The following is a 21,019-nucleotide window of genomic DNA, read 5'->3' on the forward strand; positions in this document are numbered from 1 at the left end:
TTTTAAATTTAAACAGTTTGCATACGTTTTGACGGATCCGGCAGGCAGTTCTGCGACGGAACTGCCTGCCGGAATCCTCTGCCGCAAGTGTGAAAGTACCCTAAGAGATGTTTTTGTAAACGTTCAGTTTTTTATCACGTGCATGAAAAACGCATCAAAGCACATTGCACCCACGCAGAAACTGACTGAACTTGCTTGCAAAATTTGAGTTTCACTGAACGCATCCGGACCTAATCCGTCACGCTCGTGTGAAAGTGGCCTTAGGCCTCTTGCACACGGCCGTGTGTTCCCCGTGGCCGTATTGCGGACCCTTTCACTTGAATGCTGCAGCAGTGAAGGCCTGCGTGCACCGATGTGAATCACAGCTAGGCTTCACGATAAATAATTTATATAGTGGAAGAGACTGAACAATTACCTATAAAACATATGCTGATCATGTGAATAATCAAATGTGCGGTCATCAAAATCATTGATTATGACATTGCAGTATATATGCACATAAATTGTTTGATTTATCGCCATTTGGTAAAAATATGTATTAAATGGTACAGTGCCAACTGTAAGAGAAATGGGTGGCTGCCTGCAGCAGATGACCTGCGGGTCCTCGGAGAAGATGCCACAAGATGTCTTTGACAAGTTCATTGGTCATACTTGGGGTATGTGCACATAGACAGGAATTGTCGCAGAAAATTTCGGCAGAAATTCTCAAAGAATCCTGAGGGGAAGTAATTAAAAGGTACAGAACCCCTTTAACCCCTTAAGGACTCAGCCCTATTTCACCTTAAGGACTTGGCCATTTTTTGCAAATCTGACTAGTGTCACTTTAAGTGCTCATAACTTTAAAACGCTTTGACTTACCCAGGCCGTTCTGAGATTGTTTTTTCGTCACATATTGTACCTCATGACACTGCTAAAATTGGGTCAAAAAAGTAAATTTTTTTGCATAAAAAAATACAATTTTTACCGAAAATTTAGAAAAATTAGCAAATTTCAAAGTTTCAGTTTCTCTACCTCTGTAATACATAGTAATACCCCCAAAAATTGTGATGACTTTACATTCCCCATATGTCTACTTCATGTTTGTAGCATTTTGGGAATGATATTTTATTTTTTGGGGATGTTACAAGGCTTAGAAGTTTAGAAGCAAATTTTGAAATTTTCAGAAATCTTCAAAATCCCACTTTTTATGGACCAGTTCAGGTTTGAAGTCATATTGTGAGGCTTAGATAATAGAAACCTCCAAAAAATGACCCCATTCTAGAAACTACACCCCTCAAGGTATTCAAAACTGTTTTTTCAAACTTTATTAACCCTTTAGGTCTTCCACAAGAGTTAATGGCAGATGGAGAAACAATTTAGAAATTTCAATTTTTTGGAAAATTTTCCAATATAATCAATTTTTTCCAGGAGTAAAACAAGGGTTAACTGCCAAACAAAACTCAAAATGGGTTGCCCCGATTCTGTAGTTTGCAGAAACACCCCATATGTGGTCGTAAACTACTGTTTGGCCGAACGGGAGCACATAGAAGGAGGGGAACACCATATGGGTTTTGGAAGGCAGATTTTGCAGGACTGGTTTTGTTTATACCATGTCCCATTTGAAGCCCCCTGTTGCACCCCTAGAATAGAAATTTCTAAAAAGTGACTCCATCTAAGAAAGTACACCCCTCAAGGTATTCAAAACTGGGTTTACAAACTTTGTTAACCCTTTAGGTGTTCCACAAGAGTTGATGGCAGATGGAGAAACAATTTTGAAATTTCTATTTTTTGGAAAATTTTCCAATATAATCAATTTTTTCCAGGAGTAAAACAAGGGTTAACTGCCAAACAAAACTCAAAATGGGTTGCCCCAATTCTGTAGTTTGCAGAAACACCCCATATGTGGTCGTAAACTACTGTTTGGCTAAACGGCAGGACATAGAAGAAGGGGAACGTCATATGGTTTTTGGAAGGCAGATTTTGCTGGACTGGTTTATTTACACCATGTACCCTTTCAAGCCCCCTGATGCACCCCTAGAGTAGAAACTCCACAAAAGTGACCCCATCTAGGAAACTACGGGATCAGGTGGTTGTTGTTTTGGGACTATTTTAGGGGTAAATATGATTTTTGGTTGCTCTATATTACTCTTTTTTGAGGCAATGTAACAAAAAAAAAAATTCGAAAATTGTTTCTACATTCGCTATTTAGTTTTGTGGAACACCTAAAGGGTTAACAGAGTTTGTAAAGTAACTTTTGAATACCTTGAGGGGTGTAGTTTCTTAGATGGGGTCACTTTTTTGGAGTTTCTAGGCTACATCAGGGGAGGCTTCTAATGGGACATGGTGTCAAAAAAAAAAAACTGTCCATCAAAATCTGCCTTCCAGAAACCATATGGAGTTCCCTTCGTTCTATGCCCTGCCGTGCGGCTATATAGCCATTTACGACCACATATGGGGTGTTTCTGCAAACTACAGAATCAGGGCCATAAATATTGAGTTTTGTTTGGCTGTTAACCCTTGCTTTATTACCGGCAAAAAGGATTCAAATGGAAATTTTGCCCAAAAATGGGTGTTTTGGCACCGTTTTTATTTTATATTTTTAACACCGTTCATCCGAGGCGTTTGGGCAAAAGTTATTTTTATAGCGACGACTTTTACGCACGCGACGATGCCCAATATGTATGGCTCTCAGACTTTGGAGACACTAAGCAGGCATCCTAAAAACTGCAGCCCTCCAGATGTTGTAAAACTACAATTCCCACCATGCCCTGCTGATGGCTGTAGGTTGTCTGGGCATGCTGGGAGTTATAGTTTTACTAAAACTAATATTTTTTTGGGAAAAAAAAAATGTTTCCGTGTCTCCAAAGTCTGAGAGCCATAGTTTTTTATGTTCTCTAGTGGACTGTTGGGGATTAAAAAAATTTAGTACTCCATGGAAGTGTGATACTCCCTGAAGCAATCGATAACGCAGAGGCCCGGATGATCGGGGCAAGTGTCGCACTGAGTGGTGGTGTCCTTCCGTATCCCCCTCCTGCGACACACTCTGCACTTTTTTTGGGTTCGTCCCTTCTTTCCAGTATGGGGGACCACACCTGGAAAGTGTTGGCCAGGGACGATCCGGGCGCCTCCAATTCCCGAGGTACTCCGGCCTGCTCTTTCCCGGTCCCAAAAGATCAGGTCCTTGAGGACTGCCTCATAGAATTGGAGGAATGTCCCTGTGCTGCCAGCGCTTCGGGATAGTACAAAAGAGTTGTACATGGCAACCTGCACCAAGTAGACCGCAACTTTTTTGTACCATGCCCGGGTTTTGCGCATGGCGTTATATGGCTTGAGGACTTGATCCGAGAGATCAACTCCTCCCATATACCGATTGTAGGCGACGATACAATCGGTCTTGAGGACCGTTGCCGCGGTACCTCGCACAGGGACAGGGGTGATGCCGTTACCATGAATTGTGGACAGCATAAGGACATCCCTCTTGTCCTTATACCTGACCAGCAACAGGTTTCCAGTGGTAAGGGCACGGGTCTCACCCCTGGGGATAGGTACCTGGAGGGGTAGGCAGGGGGGTGGGGGTCTGGTGGTGGGGGGGGTCTGGTGGGGGGGGCAAGTGGCAGGGGGGGGATCTGGGGTCTGATGGATGGATCAAAGAAAGTTTGGAAATAAAATATATATATATTTTTTTTTTCCTAACTAACTTTCCGCTTCTTTCCCTGCCTAACGGTGCCTCTCCCTCACTGACCCTAACCTACCTGGGTGGCGATGGGTGCAGGAGGGTGATGGATGCCGATTAGGGGGACACAGGAGCTGGTTCTGGACGGTGCTGCACGGTCAGGGTGCTGGACAGGAAGAGGAGGGGAGAGAGGAGCGCAGGAAGTTTGAATCTCGCGCCTCTCTCCCCTGCACCAATCAGCACCCTGGACAGCAGGCATCAGCACCAGGGCCAGCACCGCCTCTTCAAATCCTCGGACTGCGATAGGTGGTGTATAATTACGCCACCGATCGCAGTCTTTTTCCGGTTCATCGGGTCACAGGACACCCGAATGGATCGGAAACGCAGAAAACCGCAGGTCTGAATTGACCTGCGGTTTTCTACGATCGTCGATGCGGGGGGGGGGGGGGGGGGTCAAATGACCCCCCCCCCCCTGCATTGTTACGGGATGCCGGCTGAATGATTTCAGCCGAAATCCCGTTCCAATTAACCCCTGGGGCGCCGGAATGCCGATTTCAAGTTAGGACGTACCGGTACGCCCTGAGTCCTTAAGGACTCGGGAAATAGGGCGTACCGATACGCCCTGCGTCCTTAAGGGGTTAAAGGGAACCTGTCACCTCAAAAACGTATATAAAACGGCCAGCATTACCTTATAGTAGCCCCCAGTCTGTTCATAATCATATGTTTGATCTGGTAATCTGATGCTCAATAGCTTAAAAAAAACTGTATTTTAAGCGCCATTAGCGCTATCTTGCTGGTCATCTTGAAGTCAAGGGGACAGCGGCTTCCTTGCTTCAAGTCAAGGTATGCACTCCCCCTAACCGTCCCCTCTCTTGTTAGATTGACAGCCAGAAATCTCGCGCATTCGTGGTGCGCTCCTTGGTAAGGGGTGATCCCGTCTCCAGCTTTTCCGGCATAGATTTCCGTCCTAGGGGCTCAATACCGGAAAAGAACTGATTAGTTTTATCCCCATGCATTCTGAATGGAGAGGATTCCGTTCAGGATGTCTTCAGTTTTATCTCCGGCCCAAAAAAACTGAACACTTGCCTGAATCCGGCATTTTTTTCCATAGAAATGTATTAGTGCCAGATCCGGCATTAAAAATACTGCAAAATATAATGGATTCGTTTCTCCGGATGAGATGGATCCGTTCTTACAATGCATTTGTGAGACTGATCTGCATCTGGACCCGTCTACAAATGCTTTCCATTTGCATGCAGATTGCCGGATCACTCTGCCGCAAGTGTGAAAGTAGCCTTAGCCGGCTTTCAGCTGCGCACCGCGCATGCGTGGGACTTCTGCGATCCCGGCCGCACTTCAGACAGTCAATCAAACGAGAGGGAACAGTTAGGGGCGTGCTTACGTTGACTTGAAGTTGAACAGCAAGATAGCGCTGATAGCGCTTAAAATATTGTTTTTTTAAGCTATTGAGCATCAGATTACCGGATCAAACATATGATTATGAACAGACTGGGGGCTACTATAAGGTAATGCTGGCCATTTTTTATGCGTTTTTGAGGTGACAGGTTCCCTTAAGGTCTTTTTTTTTTTTGTTTTTTGTTTTTTAGGACTAGTAGATTTTGGTGTGGATCTGCAGGTAGTCCACCAGTAAATACGCAGCAGCCGGGGTTTGTTGCAGATTTTGACTTCCTCATTTTTACAAATCACATTCACTTTGCTGGAATTCTGGCATCTGCTGTGGGGTAGGTGTGAATGAGCCCCAGTGGAGGTGCAGTCACACACTATGCCAACCTGTCCAAGCAGTTTGTGTCTACCTGCAGGACTGCCCAGACATTCACTATGGATTGTGAACAGTGGGAGCTCACCCTAATGGTGAATTACAATAGTCTGCATACAAATAAGGCCTCATGCACACCACCGTGGTTTTTAATCTGCATCCGAAGCACATTTTTTGCGGTGTGTTGGGAACCATTTAATTTCAATGGAGTCGCAAAAGACGCGGACAGAACACCGTGTACTATCCGTATGGCCAATCAGCGGCCTTGTTTTGCAGACAAAAATAGACGGTTCTAAGGCTACTTTCACACCTGCGTTCAGGTGTCCGCTCGTGAGCTCCGTTTGAAGGAGCTCACGAGCGGTCCCGAACGCAGCCGTCCAGCCCTGATGCATTCTCAATGGAGGCGGATCCACTGAGAATGCATCCACCTGCCAGCGTTCAGCCTCCGCTCCGCTCAGTGAGCGGACACCTGAACGCTGCTTGCAGCGTTCGGGTGTCCGCCTGGCCGTGCGGAGGCGAACGGATCCGTCCAGACTTATAATGGAAGTCAATGGGGACGGATCCGTTTGAAGATGACACAGTATGGCTCAATTTTCAAACGGATCCGTCCCCCATTGACTTTCAATGTAAAGTCAAAACGGATCCGTTTGCATCATCATGACCAAAAAAAAAAAAAAAATTTTTTTTTTTTTTTTTTTTTTTTTTGTTCATGGTTATGCAAACGGATCCGTTCTGAACGGATGCAATCGTTTGCATTATAGGAGCGGATCCGTCTGTGCAGATACCAGACGGATCCGCTCCTAACGCAAGTGTGAAAGTAGCCTAACAGAGGGCAGGACGTACTGTTCCGCAAAATGCGGAAAGCACAAGTCCGGTATCCATGTTTTGCAGATCCTCGATTTGAAGAAAGCAAAATCTGCAACTGCCGTGTGCATGAGGCTGTAAGTGCATATCTTTACTGGAAAGAAGTGTTTCTCTGTGCTTACTGGTGATTTATGCTAGAACAGCTCGATCATCCCGCAGCACGCGCCGCTCCGTGGCCTTTCGTACGCAGTCCCCTATTATTAGCCATGCAGGTGGGACCTCATCCACTACATAAGCCTGCCTTGTTCATCCAGCTGCATGTATTCATCGGGCTTGCTCTGCCTGCTATAGGCCGGCCTCCCCCCACCTGACTCGTCTCCATGGACTGATATTGAGTTTCTGTGAAGAATGGCTGCTTCTTTTGTGATTATATTTCTCTTAATAATCAGCTTTTTCCCAGACTGACCCCTCCCCCGCTCTGACTGCGCGTTCAGCAGTTACACAGCACCATAAATCCATAAGTCTACATTCATGATTGCACAGTGATAAGTGATCCTGGCATACGCTGTAGAGAGGCCGAATACGTGTGTCCATGGACTGGGGATATGTCCGTGTAGAACTCTACGCTGGTTATCAGATTGTATTGGCATCCCTGGCCCTTGTGCTTTATATTTAAGGGTTTGTCTCTCAATGTATATTTACCACTTACCCACAGGATATCACTAGAAAGGGGGTCCCGAGAGTGCCATTTTTTTTTTTTGCTGCACAACCATAGTGAGGAGTAGTTTAAATAAAGTTGCAGTCAGGTGCTTTCTTTGCTGCTCAATTTAATGCCTGTGACACTGATGGAGACGGCCGGGTACAGGTAATAAATTGTGAGACACCCCCTTTAATGCCTGAGACACTGATGGAGACGGCCGGGTACAGGTAATAAATTGTGAGACACCCCCTTTAATGCCTGCGACACTGATGGAGACGGCCGGGTACAGGTAATAAATTGTGAGACACCCCCTTTAATGCCTGAGACACTGATGGAGACGGCCGGGTACAGGTAATAAATTGTGAGACACCCCCTTTAATGCCTGCGACACTGATGGAGACGGCCGGGTACAGGTAATAAATTGTGAGACACCCCCTTTAATGCCTGCGACACTGATGGAGACGGCCAGGTACAGGTAATAAATTGTGAGACACCCCCTTTAATGCCTGTGACACTGATGGAGACAGCCGGGTACAGGTAATAAATTGTGAGACACCCCCTTTAATGCCTGCGACACTGATGGAGACGGCCGGGTACAGGTAATAAATTGTGAGACACCCCCTTTAATTCCTGTGACACTGATGGAGATGGCTGGGTACAGGTAATAAATTGTGAGACACCCCCTTTAATGCCTGCGACACTGATGGAGACGGCCAGGTACAGGTAATAAATTGTGAGACACCCCCTTTAATGCCTGCGACACTGATGGAGACGGCCAGGTACAGGTAATACATTGTGGGACACCCCCTTTAATTCCTGCGACACTGATGGAGATGGCCGGGTACAGGTAATACATTGTGGGACACCCCCTTTAATTCCTGTGACACTGATGGAGATGGCTGGGTACAGGTAATAAATACATTGTGGGACATCCCCTCATTCCAGCAAAGATATTATGGTGTATCCGCAGGATATGGCTTTACTGTATGAGCCTCTCTCTGTCAGGTGAGGTTTCTAGGTGCAGCGTTCAGTGTTTAGTAGTTCTCTGTAATAACTGAGCCTGTCAGGATTTCATGCTGCCTGTGGTTCGTCGAAGGGCCGCCATGAGCTTATATGTCCACTTTAGCCAGATTGGTTAGTTGCATAAGGGCTCGTGCACACATATGTATTTTTCTTCCGTTTCTGTTCCTTTTTTTTTTTACAGGTCTATATTCAGAACCTTTAATTTTAATGGGGCTTGAAAAAAACGGTAATGACTCCACGTGTATTCTATGTCCGTTCTGTAAAATGAAGTAGAGCATGTCCTATTCTTGTCCATTTTGCGGACAAAGACAGGCATCGTTACAATGGATCTGGAAAAAATAAAATAAAATGATGCAACACAGATGTCTTTTTTGTTGTTGTTGCGGATCCGTGTTTTGCGGATAGCAAAATACATATGGTTGTGTGCATGAGCCTTAAAGTTTCCATATTGCAGCTGGCCAGCAAAAAGGCAGCAGTTTTACCACTAAATGCTGTGGTTTCATGACAGGAACAGGGTGAAGAACATGTGGGGACGAGCGTTTTCCAATCCGGTCTTAAGTCCCTCTGTGCTGCCGGGCGAAGCGCCAAAGTTATGTAGAGGCACAGGCCTCTATGTATGTTTGGTACTTAGTCCGGCAGGCCCTGTGACAGCCTGAACTGTACTCCAGCCCCCTTGCTGACATAGATTTAAGCCATTTTCCACGCCAAAAATGTATGTGGAAGGGGATAAATAAGTCAGGCTCACTATTCTTGCTACTCAAAAAGTGGCGTGAACAGAGAAAAGTTGCAGGTTTTACCACACACGGCATCCGACTAATTTTATGACCTATTTATGCCACAAAAGTGGCATAAATAGATGGATAAATGTCCCCCATGGATTTTATGTGCTTCATCTGTACTTTCTGCATTTTGTGGTAAACTGCTGCAGATTTGCCATGAGGTACAATAATGCCGCCCCAAGGCTGTAACTTGGAAACCCAGAATGTTAATATTGAGGGCCTATCCTCAGGATCCAACCCCTGCAGATCATCTATTGGCTCCGCCGCTAGAATTACACAGCTCCCATTCACTTCAGAGGGAGTAGCCCTGTGGATGGAGCTGTGTAGGTCCTTTCTCTCTGCCATTCATGTTCACTTCATGGATTTTTTTCCCCCTTTAAATGGGTTGTCCGGGTTTAGAGCTAAACCCGGACATACCCAGAATTTCACCCAGGCAGCCCCCCTAATGTTAACATCGGAGCATTTCATGCTCTAATGCTCTCCCTTGCCCTGCGCTCTCCCTTGTCCTGATGAAGGGGGCTGTGTGCCCCTGAAACGCGTAGACTTTTTGAATAAAAGATTATCTTTATTGGTAACATTGGAGTATTGAGCTTTTTTCTGCACCAGCGCCACCAAGAATGGTCAGAATTTTTCCTGTTTTTATCGCATGTTGCCCTGCGCTGGATCGCAAAGGGGCATCTTAGTGGGGCTGCCTGGGTAAAAATATGGGTATGTCTGGGTTCAGCTCTGACAACCCCTTTAAACTATGGTTAATGGTTGTGTCCTCTGTGGTAAAAATTACTCTTCAAGTGTAGTTCTTATTAAAGGTGTGGGTTTTTTCCCAGTAACAATTTGTTGTTTGGACCGTTTTTGCTATTGTAACACAGCCCGTTTACTTGGACGGTCCTGAAGTAAAACTACCACATGCAGACCATGGACAAGATTGCCACTGTTTCTAGAGAACCACTTTTATTCTAATTCTGATACACTGATCAAGCTCTTGAAATATATTCTGACTTCTGTAATTGAATATTCTTTTAAATAATTGCTTTTATAATTTTTTTTGCAGGCAAGCCTTTCAGTGGATCTAAAGATGTAGCGTGGCCTTGTGTCCCTAAAATATATTAAAAAAAAAAAGTAATAAAAAAAAGAAAGCAACAACTCAGTGTCTTATGAACATCTTTCTATAAACTTAACAGTAATTCTTTGAACATTCAGAAATGTTGCGTCCTTCAAACCTACAGCCTGACCCAATGGGTCAAGCAGCCAACTCCTGCCAAAAATTGCTGGATGGTCGCCCTCCTGATGTTTCTGGAATGGGACTTGATGACTCGCTGCGAGTTAGCATTCCACCTCCGTTTTACCATGCTACAAGTCAAGAACTTGATCTTTCAAATAAGCAATTCAAAAGAGAAACAAGTGGACCTTATCCTGTTATGATGGACACTAAGCCTGAGCAGCAACCCTTTTATCTGGACAGTAAACCGCCTATTGAGGTTCGACCTGTTAAAGGCGAAAGACAAAATTCTGGAGAATCGGAGGATGACGACGACGACGATGACGACGACGACGATGATGATGACGACGACGATGAGGAAGAAGAGGAAGATGATGTGAATTACAAAAGAGAGCAAATAATTGTAGAGGTGAACCTTAATAACCAAACCTTAAATGTCTCCAAAGGAGACAAAGGTGTTGGCAAGGACCCCTCACACATGAAGACAAGTAGCGATGAGGATGGAGGTGACTCTGGAGACGATGATCAGGACAGCAATGAGGATGATGAAAATGAATCTCGTCCTGTTGGTGATCAGACCAATATGGAATGTGTAAACCAGGACCAAAAAACTGAGAACTCCAACATGGTGGGTGGTGACGGAGCCACACTGGCCAACAATCCCAATAATGAACAAGTTACAAGTGGTGAAGCCCCCAAACGGAAGAAGAAGACGCCCAAAGAGCCTAAATCTCCCACTGACAAGGTTAAGGGTGAGGAGAAAGAGACCCTAACTTGTGACAAATGTCCACGTGTGTTCAACACGCGATGGTATCTGGAAAAGCATATGAATGTTACGCACCGGAGGATGCAGATTTGTGATAAGTGCGGAAAGAAGTTTGTCTTGGAGAGTGAGTTGTCCCTCCATCTTCAGACAGACTGTGAGAAGAACATTCAGGTATGTCCCCACCTAACATGACTTAATTAAATGACTGACACGTATGCTGTACCCTACCTTTAGGGTTTTTTCACATGATCACTTGAGTCTTTTCTGCAGAACACCAGGGGGATCAAAGTCACCTAGTGATTATAGAGCAGGTGGAGTGATAGAGGCAAGTCAATATCAACTGAAAAGTTTCATGACTTTCAGAACCTTATTCAGATGCTACTTCTCTTCTTGTAGGAAAATTCTCTGGTGGTACAAGAACTTTCTTACCACTCTTGAATGAGTAGTACAACTTATTCAAGATTTGTGAGCAAGTCCAGTTGATTTTTGATGTCACTAGTGGATATTTAAGTATCTATGTTGGAATTATATGTCGGGATGATCTCCAACATACACGCAGCCTGGTGCCTGTAAAAAAAAAAGAAAAATGTACACCATTTGGTAAACATTTTTTTTTTTTTTTTTTACTGTCTCTCTGCATAGAAAAGTGTAGTAGACTATTATTTTCCTATACTGTGAAAAGGACACTCTTGGTACATGCTGGCTATATAGGGGTGTATGGCTGTATAGGCATCTCTGGACACAATAGGGGTATACGTTAAAGGGGTTTTCCGGGATCTTAATATTGATTCGGTATTCTCTTCAATCAGCTGATCAGCGGTTGTGCCGGTTGTCGGACCACCACCGATCTAATATTGATAACCTATCCTGAGGATAGGTCATCAATATGAAAATCCTGGAAACCCCTTTAAAGTGGTTCTCCAGGAATTAAGAAAATAAAATTACTGAAAATACTTGGAACTGAACTCATCTTCAATTCCGACTGCTACCTCTGAACCGAAGCAGAGTTCGGTTCCAAAGTGGTTTTCCACTTTAAAAATCAACTCCCGAAATTATTCAACATAGTCTTGCCTGACTTCGCGAATAACTGACTTCGACTGGTTGGAGCCCGTACATTTTAATGCTGTACCGAGACGGATCCCCGTACAGCATTAATCCGAAGTTTTGAATGAAGCAACTTCGGATGTAGCATGTGAAGCTTGCTTCGCTCATCACTAATTATAAATAAATTCCCAAATATCTTTAATTCGTTATAATGGCTCGTTTTGTTTAAGGAACAATCATTTGGCTAAATAAATGGCCTCCGTCCTATTAGTACACACACGACCTGTCCTAATCACACAGCAGGGTAAGTTACTTCAGGACACTGAGCTAAAGAATTGCCTTATCATCCTCTCTGCTTGTCAGGGATTATTAAATACAGATAAGATCTTCAGCTGAATCTCTGTAGGAATGGAGTTCATGAGGAGACATGAAGTACACAGAGGAGGTGTGGATGTGGCTAATGAGCAGCAGCACTCTCCATTACCACAGTCTGTCCTCTCTGTACTTTATGCCTCCTCATGATCTCCATTCCTACAGAGATTCAGCTGAAGATTTTATCTTTATTAAGGATCATAATCCCTGACAAGTATAGCAGAGAGGATGATGAGGCAGCCATTTAGTTCAGTGTTCTGAAGTAACTTGTCCTGTTGTGTGATTAGGACAGGTTTTGTGTGGGATGGCGGCCATTTTATTTCCCCTCATGATTGCTCCCCAGACAAAACGAGCCATTATCATAAGGTGGGAATATATTTATAATAAGGTGGTAATAAGTTTTTTCAGTAATTTTATTTTAATCCTGGAGGACCCCTTTAAGAAATACTTCCAGCATATACTTCCAAAATGTACAAAAATGAGCCAAAAGTGGGTGTCGGCTATTTTACAGTTCATATATAAAATAAAACTACTAATCTACATTAAAAGTTAAATAACTCTGTTGATACATTATATACAGTCAGGTCCATAAATATTGGGACGCAGACACAATTCTAACATTTTTGGCTCTATACACCACCACAATGGATTTGAAATGAAACAAATAATATGTGCTTTAACTGCAGACCGTCAGCTTTAATTTGAGGGTATTTACATCCAAATCAGGTGAACGGTGTAGGAATTACAACAGTTTGCATATGTGCCTCCTACTTGTTACGTGACCAAAAGTAATGGGACATAATAATAATCATAAATCAAACTTTCCCTTTTTAATACTTGGTTGCAAATCCTTTGCAGTCAATTACAGCCTGAAGTCTGGAACGCATAGAAATCACCAGACGCTGGGTCTCATCCCTGGTGATGCTCTGCCAGGCCTCTACTGCAACTGTCTTCAGTTCCTGCTTGTTCTTGGGGCATTTTCCCTTCAGTTTTGTCGTCAGCAAGTGAAATGCATGCTCAATCGGATTCAGGTCAGGTGATTGACTTGGCCATTGCATAACATTCCACTTCTTTCCCTTAAAAACACTCTTTGGTTGCTTTTGCAGTATACTTTGGGTCATTGTCCATCTGCACTGTGAAGCGCCGTCCAATGAGTTCTGAAGCATTTGGCTGAATATGAGCAGATAATATTGCCCGAAACACTTCAGAATTCATCCTGCTGCTTTTGTCAGCAGTCACATCATCAATAAATACAAGAGAACCAGTTCCATTGGCAGCCATACATGCCCACGCCATGACACTACCACCACCATGCTTCACTGATGAGCTGGTATGCTTAGGATCATGAGCAGTTTCTTTCCTTCTACATACTCTTCTCTTCCCATCACTCTGGTACAAGTTGATCTTGGTCTCATCTGTCCATAGGATGTTGTTCCAGAACTGTGAAGGCTTTTTTAGATGTCGTCTAATCTGGCCTTTCTGTTTTTGAGGCTCACCAATGGTTTACATCTTGTGGTGAACCCTCTGTCTTCACTCTGGTGAAGTCTTCTCTTGATTGTTGACTTTGACACACATACACCTACCTCCTGGAGAGTGTTCTTGATCTGGCCAACTGTTGTGAAGGGTGTTTTCTTCACCAGGAAAAGAATTCTTCGGTCATCCACCACAGTTGTTTTCCGTGGTCTTCCGGGTCTTTTGGTGTTGCTGAGCTCACCGGTGCGTTCCTTCTTTTTAAGATTGTTACAAACAGTTGTTTTGGCCACGCCTAATGTTTTTGCCATCTCTCTGATGGGTTTGTTTTGTTTTTTCAGCCTAATGATGGCTTGCTTCACTGATAGTGACAGCTCTTTGGATCTCATCTTGAGAGTTTGACAGCAACAGATTCCAAATGTAAATAGCACACTTGAAATGAACTCTGGACCTTTTATCTGCTCATTGTAATTGGGATAATGAGGGAATAACACACACCTGGCCACGGAACAGCTGAGAAGCCAATTGTCCCATTACTTTTGGTCCCTTAACAAGTGGGAGGCACATATGCAAACTGTTGTAATTCCTACACCGTTCACCTGATTTGGATGTAAATACCTTCAAATTAAAGCTGACAGTCTGCAGTTAAAGGGGTTCTGCACTTTGTTTAAACTGATGATCTATCCTCTGGATAGATCATCAGCTTCTGATCGGCGGGGGTCTGACACCCGGGACCCCCGCCGATCAGCTGTTTGAGAAGGCAGCGGCGCTCCAGCAGCGCTGCGGCCTTCTCACTGTTTACCGCTGGCCGAGTGACGTCACGACTTGTATCAACTGGCCTGGGCGGGGCCAAGCTCCATTCAAGGCCAGTGATACTAGTCGTGACGTCACTGGGCCTGTGGTAAACAGTGAGAAGGCCGCAGCGCTGGAGAGCCGCTGCCTTCTCAAACAGCTGATCGGCGGGGGTGCCGGGTGTCGGACCCCCGCCGATCAGAAGCTGATGATCTATCCAGAGGATAGATCATCAGTTTAAACAAAGTGCACAACCCCTTTAAAGCACATCTTGTTCGTTTCATTTCAAATCCATTGTGGTGGTGTATAGAGCCAAAATGTTAGAATTGTGTCGATGTCCCAATATTTATGGACCTGACTGTACCAGTCCAGAGCGGCATTCATAATTCTGCTGGCTTCGGTGCTCAACTCTCACAGCATTCCTTCCTGGCACAAGGTCTATGCAAAGCTTGCTTTAGTCACTTTACACCAGGCAGAATGAAGTCAGGTTAGGTAGGAACATATGCATTATTAGGGTCTGCTTATTATTGGCCGTTTGCAGTGACAACCAGCAGAACTGTGAACGCAGCTCTGGGGTATAGCATAGGCCACGACCACTATAAGTAGTATTGTGGATTTACAACGATACTTAACTTTCTATGTAGATTTCATTCTAAATGTAAGTGATGTTCAAAGGTTTGACATACACTGCAAGTGGAGAATTTGGAGATTACTCTTTATTTATTGCTGTGCTAGATTTTGACATTAAAAATGGTTATCCAGCATCTAAAAATTATAAATAAAAACAACAAAAAAACAGCAAATGATATAAAAAAAAATACTATTTACCTCTCCAATTGCCTGCTGATCCAGTTCAGCATGTGATCCCTGCAACCAATTAGTGGCCTCAGTGGTTATGTGGCATCATGGCTGTTAACACGTGACTGCTGAGGCCACTGATTGGCTGCATTGAAGTGGTGAGGCGAGTAGCTATATATATATAATATTATTTTTTTTATATTTCTTTGCACTGTATAGCATTTCCTGTGGTAGATTTTTATTTTTTTTCCCCATTTTAATTTAATTAGAAATGTGGACAACCCCTTGAAATAGATGCATTGCCCCATGTCCATTGTATACATGTGTTCGTGCATCTTCACTCTGGACTGAATTACCGCTTTGGGCTCCTAGACAAGTTCGTTTTCTAATCTTGGAGAACCCTTTCAAAATATACCTATTTGTGACCATCTAGAGCAGGGATCAGCAGCCTCCGGCACTCCAGCTGTTCGGAAACTACAGCTCCCAGCATGCTTCATTCACTTCTGTGGGAGTAAGAAGAACAGCCAATCATGTGTGCGTTCTGGGAGTTGTAGTTTCACAGCAGCTGGAGTGCCGAAGGTTGCTGATCCCCAATTTTAGACCAGTGGTCTCCAACCTGTGGCTTTCCAGTTGTCGCAGCAAGGCTTGCTGGGAATAGTAGTTCTTAGTTCTGCTACAGCTGGAGAGCCACACATTGGTCCTATTTAGAGAAGATGTTTCTGTAGGCATGGCCCATGTACATGTGTCACACTAACCCTCAGCACAGACGTGTTTATGTTTTGGTCATTCCCACGGCCGCATATGTAAAACTTCTTTCCTTCAAACAGGGTACCTGTAATATGGCCAAAAAGATGGTGAGTAATGGCGTCTGGGGACTGCTGTGGGTGGTCACCGGGCTATTCATTTGCATTTATTCTTGTTGAAACACATGATCTTATGTGACTTCTCACAAATGGCGGGGGAAGCTGCAGCAAATGTCTAGTATACTTGGAGACTGCAGAAGAGAGCCGTGTAGTCTGGACCGCCCCCCAGCTACCCAGCGCCACCACAGGGGATACGAAGCATTACACTGTTTCTTTCAGGGACTTTCCAGATACAGTGTTTTGCTGTAGAGTATCTGCTCTCCAGTCTGACTAATAACTTAAAGAGAACTTGTCACCGGGATTTTGTGTATAGAGCTGAGGACATGGGTTGCTAGATGGCCGCTAGCACATCCGCAATATCCAGTCCCCATAGCTCTGTGTGCTTTTATTGTGTAAAAAAAAGATTTTATACATATGCAAATTAACCTGAGATGAGTCCAGCGTGAAGGAGTCCAGCACCGCATCCTCAGAATCTCCTCCTTGCTCCCCGACGTCAGAAAGCCAGAGCGCTGTAATCTCGTGATGTGCGAGCTAGTGCATGCGCAGTTCGTTCTCTGAGGCTGATGCCAGCACAGGGAAGGAACACTAGGATGACACTGCGCTCTGGCTTTCTGACGTCGGGGAGCAAGGAGGAGATTCTGAGGATGCGGTGCGGTGCTGGGCTCCTTCACGCTGGACTCATCTCAGGGACAGGACTCATCTCAGGTTAATTTGTATATGGATCAAATCGGTTTTTGGTACACAATAAAAGCACACAGAGCTATGGGGACTGGGTATTGCGGATGTGCTAGCGGCCATCTAGCAACCCATGTCCTCAGCTCTATACACAAATCCCGGTGACAGGTTCCCTTTAAGGCTCCCTAATAGGATATTTAACATTTGTTCTCGGCACCAGACCAACCCTTTATAAGCCCCTTGCAGGACAATATTTTTATTTTCCCATATGGCGGTGCAACAGGGAACCTGAAGGGGTTGTCTGTGAACATGCCCAGCCAAGCATGTGTTTTTAGAAGGAGACATTGCTGATCTCCCAATGGTCAGGCATGTCATACCCTATTGTTCTCTCCTCCAGCACCGTCTTCAGGACCAAGTCGAGACATCCCAAAACTCATTAGATGGTTGCTCGGCCTTCATACTGTGGCCAGATTTGCCCAGCTTGCATCTAATGTGTGCTGCCTCCTTAAAGGAGTTGTCAGACCTCCAAAGCAATTTTGCTCATGTCCCTGAGAGTACTTAGCATAAAAAAAAAAAAATCCACTTATCTATTCTCCAGCACTCCTTTCCAGAGCCTCATGTCCCAGTCTTGCTGCTTTCAGTCTCCTGTGAACTGAAATTATGACGTCCCATCCATCTTTTCAGGTACCACTGCAGCCGTTCACTGGTTAGGCACCACTTGGAGACAGTGAATGGCTGCAGCGGTGCACGGGTTGTGACACATCTGGCCCACAGGGAACTGGAAGCACCCTCAGTGCTGGAACAGAGTATCGGAGGAATAGGTAAGTGGCTTTTTTATGTCAAGTACTTTGGGGTTCGGACTTTCCCTTTAAGGAATCGTTAATTATAGCAGTTAATTATCTGCTTGATATTATTTTTTTTTTTTTACTCGTTTTATTGAGAATAGCAACCAAAATTGGTACATTTATACATATGACAGTATCTTGAATCATACATGTTAACATACATACATTGCCATGAAGTAGTACAATACAGTCAGAATGTAATACAGTGTTATCTTAAAGGCAGTAAAAGCAGCAAAAAACAAACAAACGTGACATCTCCTGGTAAAGTACATTTTCTCCTCACCCCCCCCCCACCCAGCATACATCATGACATATTTAAATATGCATTATCACGTATTTTGCACTGAGTGCATATGGGATGGCATTGCAGTAACTGGTGAAGAACACCAAGATCCCCATATTTTTTCACATTTTTGAGGGCACTTCCTATTACCATACATTACTTTTTCATAGGGCAAGATTTGGTTCACCAGCGCCTTCCACTGGCCTACTGTCGGCGGCCTGTCCGCCATCCACCGCAAGGCTATAGCTTTTCTAGCTAGGAATAGGGACTCTCTTAGGAAGGTGCAGACATACAGGGAACGTGAGTCCCTATCCACTATCCCCAAAAGGCAGATCTTAGGGCAGCAGGGGATCACCTCCGTGATCAGAGTAGACAATATATCCACTACTTTTCTCCAAAAGGGTTGTACGTACCGGCAGTCCCAGATAAGATGCCAGAAGTCTGCATTATCCTGAGCGCACCTGTGGCATCTCGTGTGGTCTAGCCTACCCATTCTGTGCAACCTGGTAGGTGTTAAATAACTCCTGTGGAGAATGAATAACTGAGTAAGCCTATTGTTGAGAGAGGGCGATACAATTGATGGTGCGCACAAAGCCTCAGCCCATTCTTCATCAGTAAGCTGTGGCACCCTCTCTTTCCACCTAGTCTCCACCAGCAGGGGTTTGGAGCGTACTTTTAGATCTAGAAGGTGCGTGTACAAGGTCGAGACCATCCCCTTTGGCCTCTGCGTCCTGAGTATGCCTATCAGTGGGTATTTGGAAATGTTTCTTGTTTTCCCATGAAATTGATGTCTTAACTGTAGGTACCTGTAAAAATGGGGCCTCAACACCCCAAACTTCTCCTGGAGCTGAGAGAATGAGTAAAGGACACCCTGCTCGTACAGATCCTTTAAAGTGAAAATTCCGTAATTTTCCCAAACAGCCCTACCTTCGCAGTGCCGCAGGTGTGGAAACATGGGATTGTTCCACACTACGATATCATCAGGTAGGTCTTGGTATTGTTGGAGCTTGGCAGCTCTCCAGACCTGGTGAGCTAACCTGTGTATAGGCAATAGTCGGCCCTCTATTGACTGCAGGTTTTCTAGAACCGGCCACAAAGTTGATAGACCTAAATGATTTCTTAAGTAAAATTCAGAGTTCGGTATGGGAGACTGCGCAACCCAGGTAGTTAAGAATCTAAGCTGACCTGCTAGGAAATACAAAAATAAATCCGGCATAGCCGCTCCACCCTGCTGCCAACCTCTCTGTAAATTATCAATAGCCAGCTTCCTCCTTTCTTTACCCCAGACAAATCTCGCTATAGCTGAATGCAACCGTACAAAGAAGCTTCTCGGAACTGGGGTGCATGCGTTTCCCAATAGGTATAGTGCTTTGGGTAGGAGAACCATCTTGACAAGATTCAACCTGCCCATAACTGATAGAGGCAGTGTGGTCCATGACTTGAATTTGTCTAAAGCATAAGACTCAATAGGGGCAATGTTAAGCTGGTGTGACCTCGTAGGGGCCTTAGTAATGAAGACACCCAAATATTTGAAATGTTCCACTACCATAAGATTGTGATATACCGGGGGCCAATGCGGGGACCATAAGGGCCGATTTGGATCAGTTAATGCGTAGGACGGAAAAATCACCAAATTGATCGATCAATTCAATCGCCCGCGGCAGGGACGAATCTACATTGTTCATAAATAGAATAAGGTCATCAGCATACAACCCCAGTCTATCCTCCCACTGACACCCCCTTGAAGATATTGTCGTGGCGTATTCTAATGGCTAGATGTTCAATTGCCACCGCGAATAGCAATGGGGATAGGGGACATCCCTGCCGGGTACCGCGGTGTAGAGGAAATGTGGGGGATAATGATCCATTAATCATAATATTAGCTGTAGGATGGTGATAAAGCACTTTAATCCATTTGATAAAAATAGGGCCAAAACCAAAACATTCTAGGGTGTGTAACAGGAACTCCCATTCAATGGAATCAAATGCCTTGGCCGTGTCTAGGGATGCCAAGGCCCAACGTTTGTCGTCCGCGTATCCTACCTGTGCCACCACCTGGGCTCTCCTGATATTGCTAGAGGTAGAACGGCCTGGTATAAAGCCGGATTGGTCCTCATTAACTATTGAGGCGATCACTTTTATTTAACCTATTTGCAAGGATCTTAGTAAGAATTTTGTAATCAAGGTTCAGTAGGGATATTGGCCGATAAGATCCGCATTCCAAGGGGTTTTTATCCAGTTTCAGGAGAACAACAATAGAAGCGTCATATAGGGAATCTGGTAAATAGCCCCTCTCCAGGGAGGCAGTATACACTTTGCGCAGCTGAGGCCCTAAAATATCCTCATATTTAGAGTAGACCTCCAGGGGGATACCGTCCGGGCTCGGGGACTTTCTCAAATTCAAACCCTTGATTGCAGCGACTATCTCCTCCAGCATGATCTCTTCATCAAGAATTCCCCTATCCAAGGGGGACAATTGAGGATGAGTCACTTAACTCAAATACTCATGGAGTGCAGACAGGGTGTACGGAGTTCTTGAGGAGTATAGTTCGCTGTAGAATTCCCTGAATCTGTTCAATATTCCACCAGGGTCCTCCGCTACGGTTCCATCTGCATTCTGTAAACGAATGATCGGAGGAGCCATAGTATTACGTCTAATAACCTGCGCTAGGACCTTCCCCGTTTTGCTACCCTGCTCAAAAGCCTGTTGTTTAAGGAAGAAGAGCTTGCGATCACTCTTTTCCTGTAAGCATAACATATACTGCCTACCCTTCTGCATCCAATCTAATCTATTCTCCTCGGAGGCATTGGAGACATATATGTTCTCAGCTGCCTTGCACAGTGCACACAGCTCCTCCTCCTTAAGCCTCGCAGTTTTCTTAAGATAAGATATAGATGATTTGGCACAACCCCTTACAAAAGCTTTCAGGGTATCCCACAATATAAGATCATCACTTTCCCCTTCCGCATTTAGGCTCAGAAACAATCTCAGTTGGTCAGGAATACGGTCATTTATATTCATCAGGGACAGTCAGAATGGATGTATGCGAAGATTGTGACAATGAAACCTAACCCAAGAAAGGGTCACCAGAACCACCCCATAAATGCACAAAATGCGAAGACTGTGACCACGTGACACCCCTTCAGATGAAAGCAGAGT

At 44.6% G+C, this 21,019-nt stretch overlaps 1 protein-coding gene across 2 annotated transcripts in view; it reads left to right on the forward strand.

Moving 5' to 3' along the window:
* The window catches only part of ZNF652 (zinc finger protein 652), a 54,567-nt gene that overhangs the window by 14,968 nt on the left and 18,580 nt on the right, over positions 1-21,019 (forward strand). Inside the window, exons 2-3 of one of the 2 annotated variants that reach the window (XM_040435127.1) lie at positions 9,784-10,888; positions 16,021-16,047. In XM_040435127.1, the coding sequence (XP_040291061.1) occupies positions 9,935-10,888; positions 16,021-16,047 (981 nt within the window). In that variant the 5' untranslated portion in view covers positions 9,784-9,934. The remainder of the gene's footprint in view (positions 1-9,783; positions 10,889-16,020; positions 16,048-21,019) is intronic. The other variant, XM_040435128.1, reaches the window with a different exon arrangement.

Source organism: Bufo bufo, chromosome 6 (genome assembly GCF_905171765.1).
Source record: "Bufo bufo chromosome 6, aBufBuf1.1, whole genome shotgun sequence".
Classification (NCBI taxonomy): domain Eukaryota; kingdom Metazoa; phylum Chordata; class Amphibia; order Anura; family Bufonidae; genus Bufo; species Bufo bufo.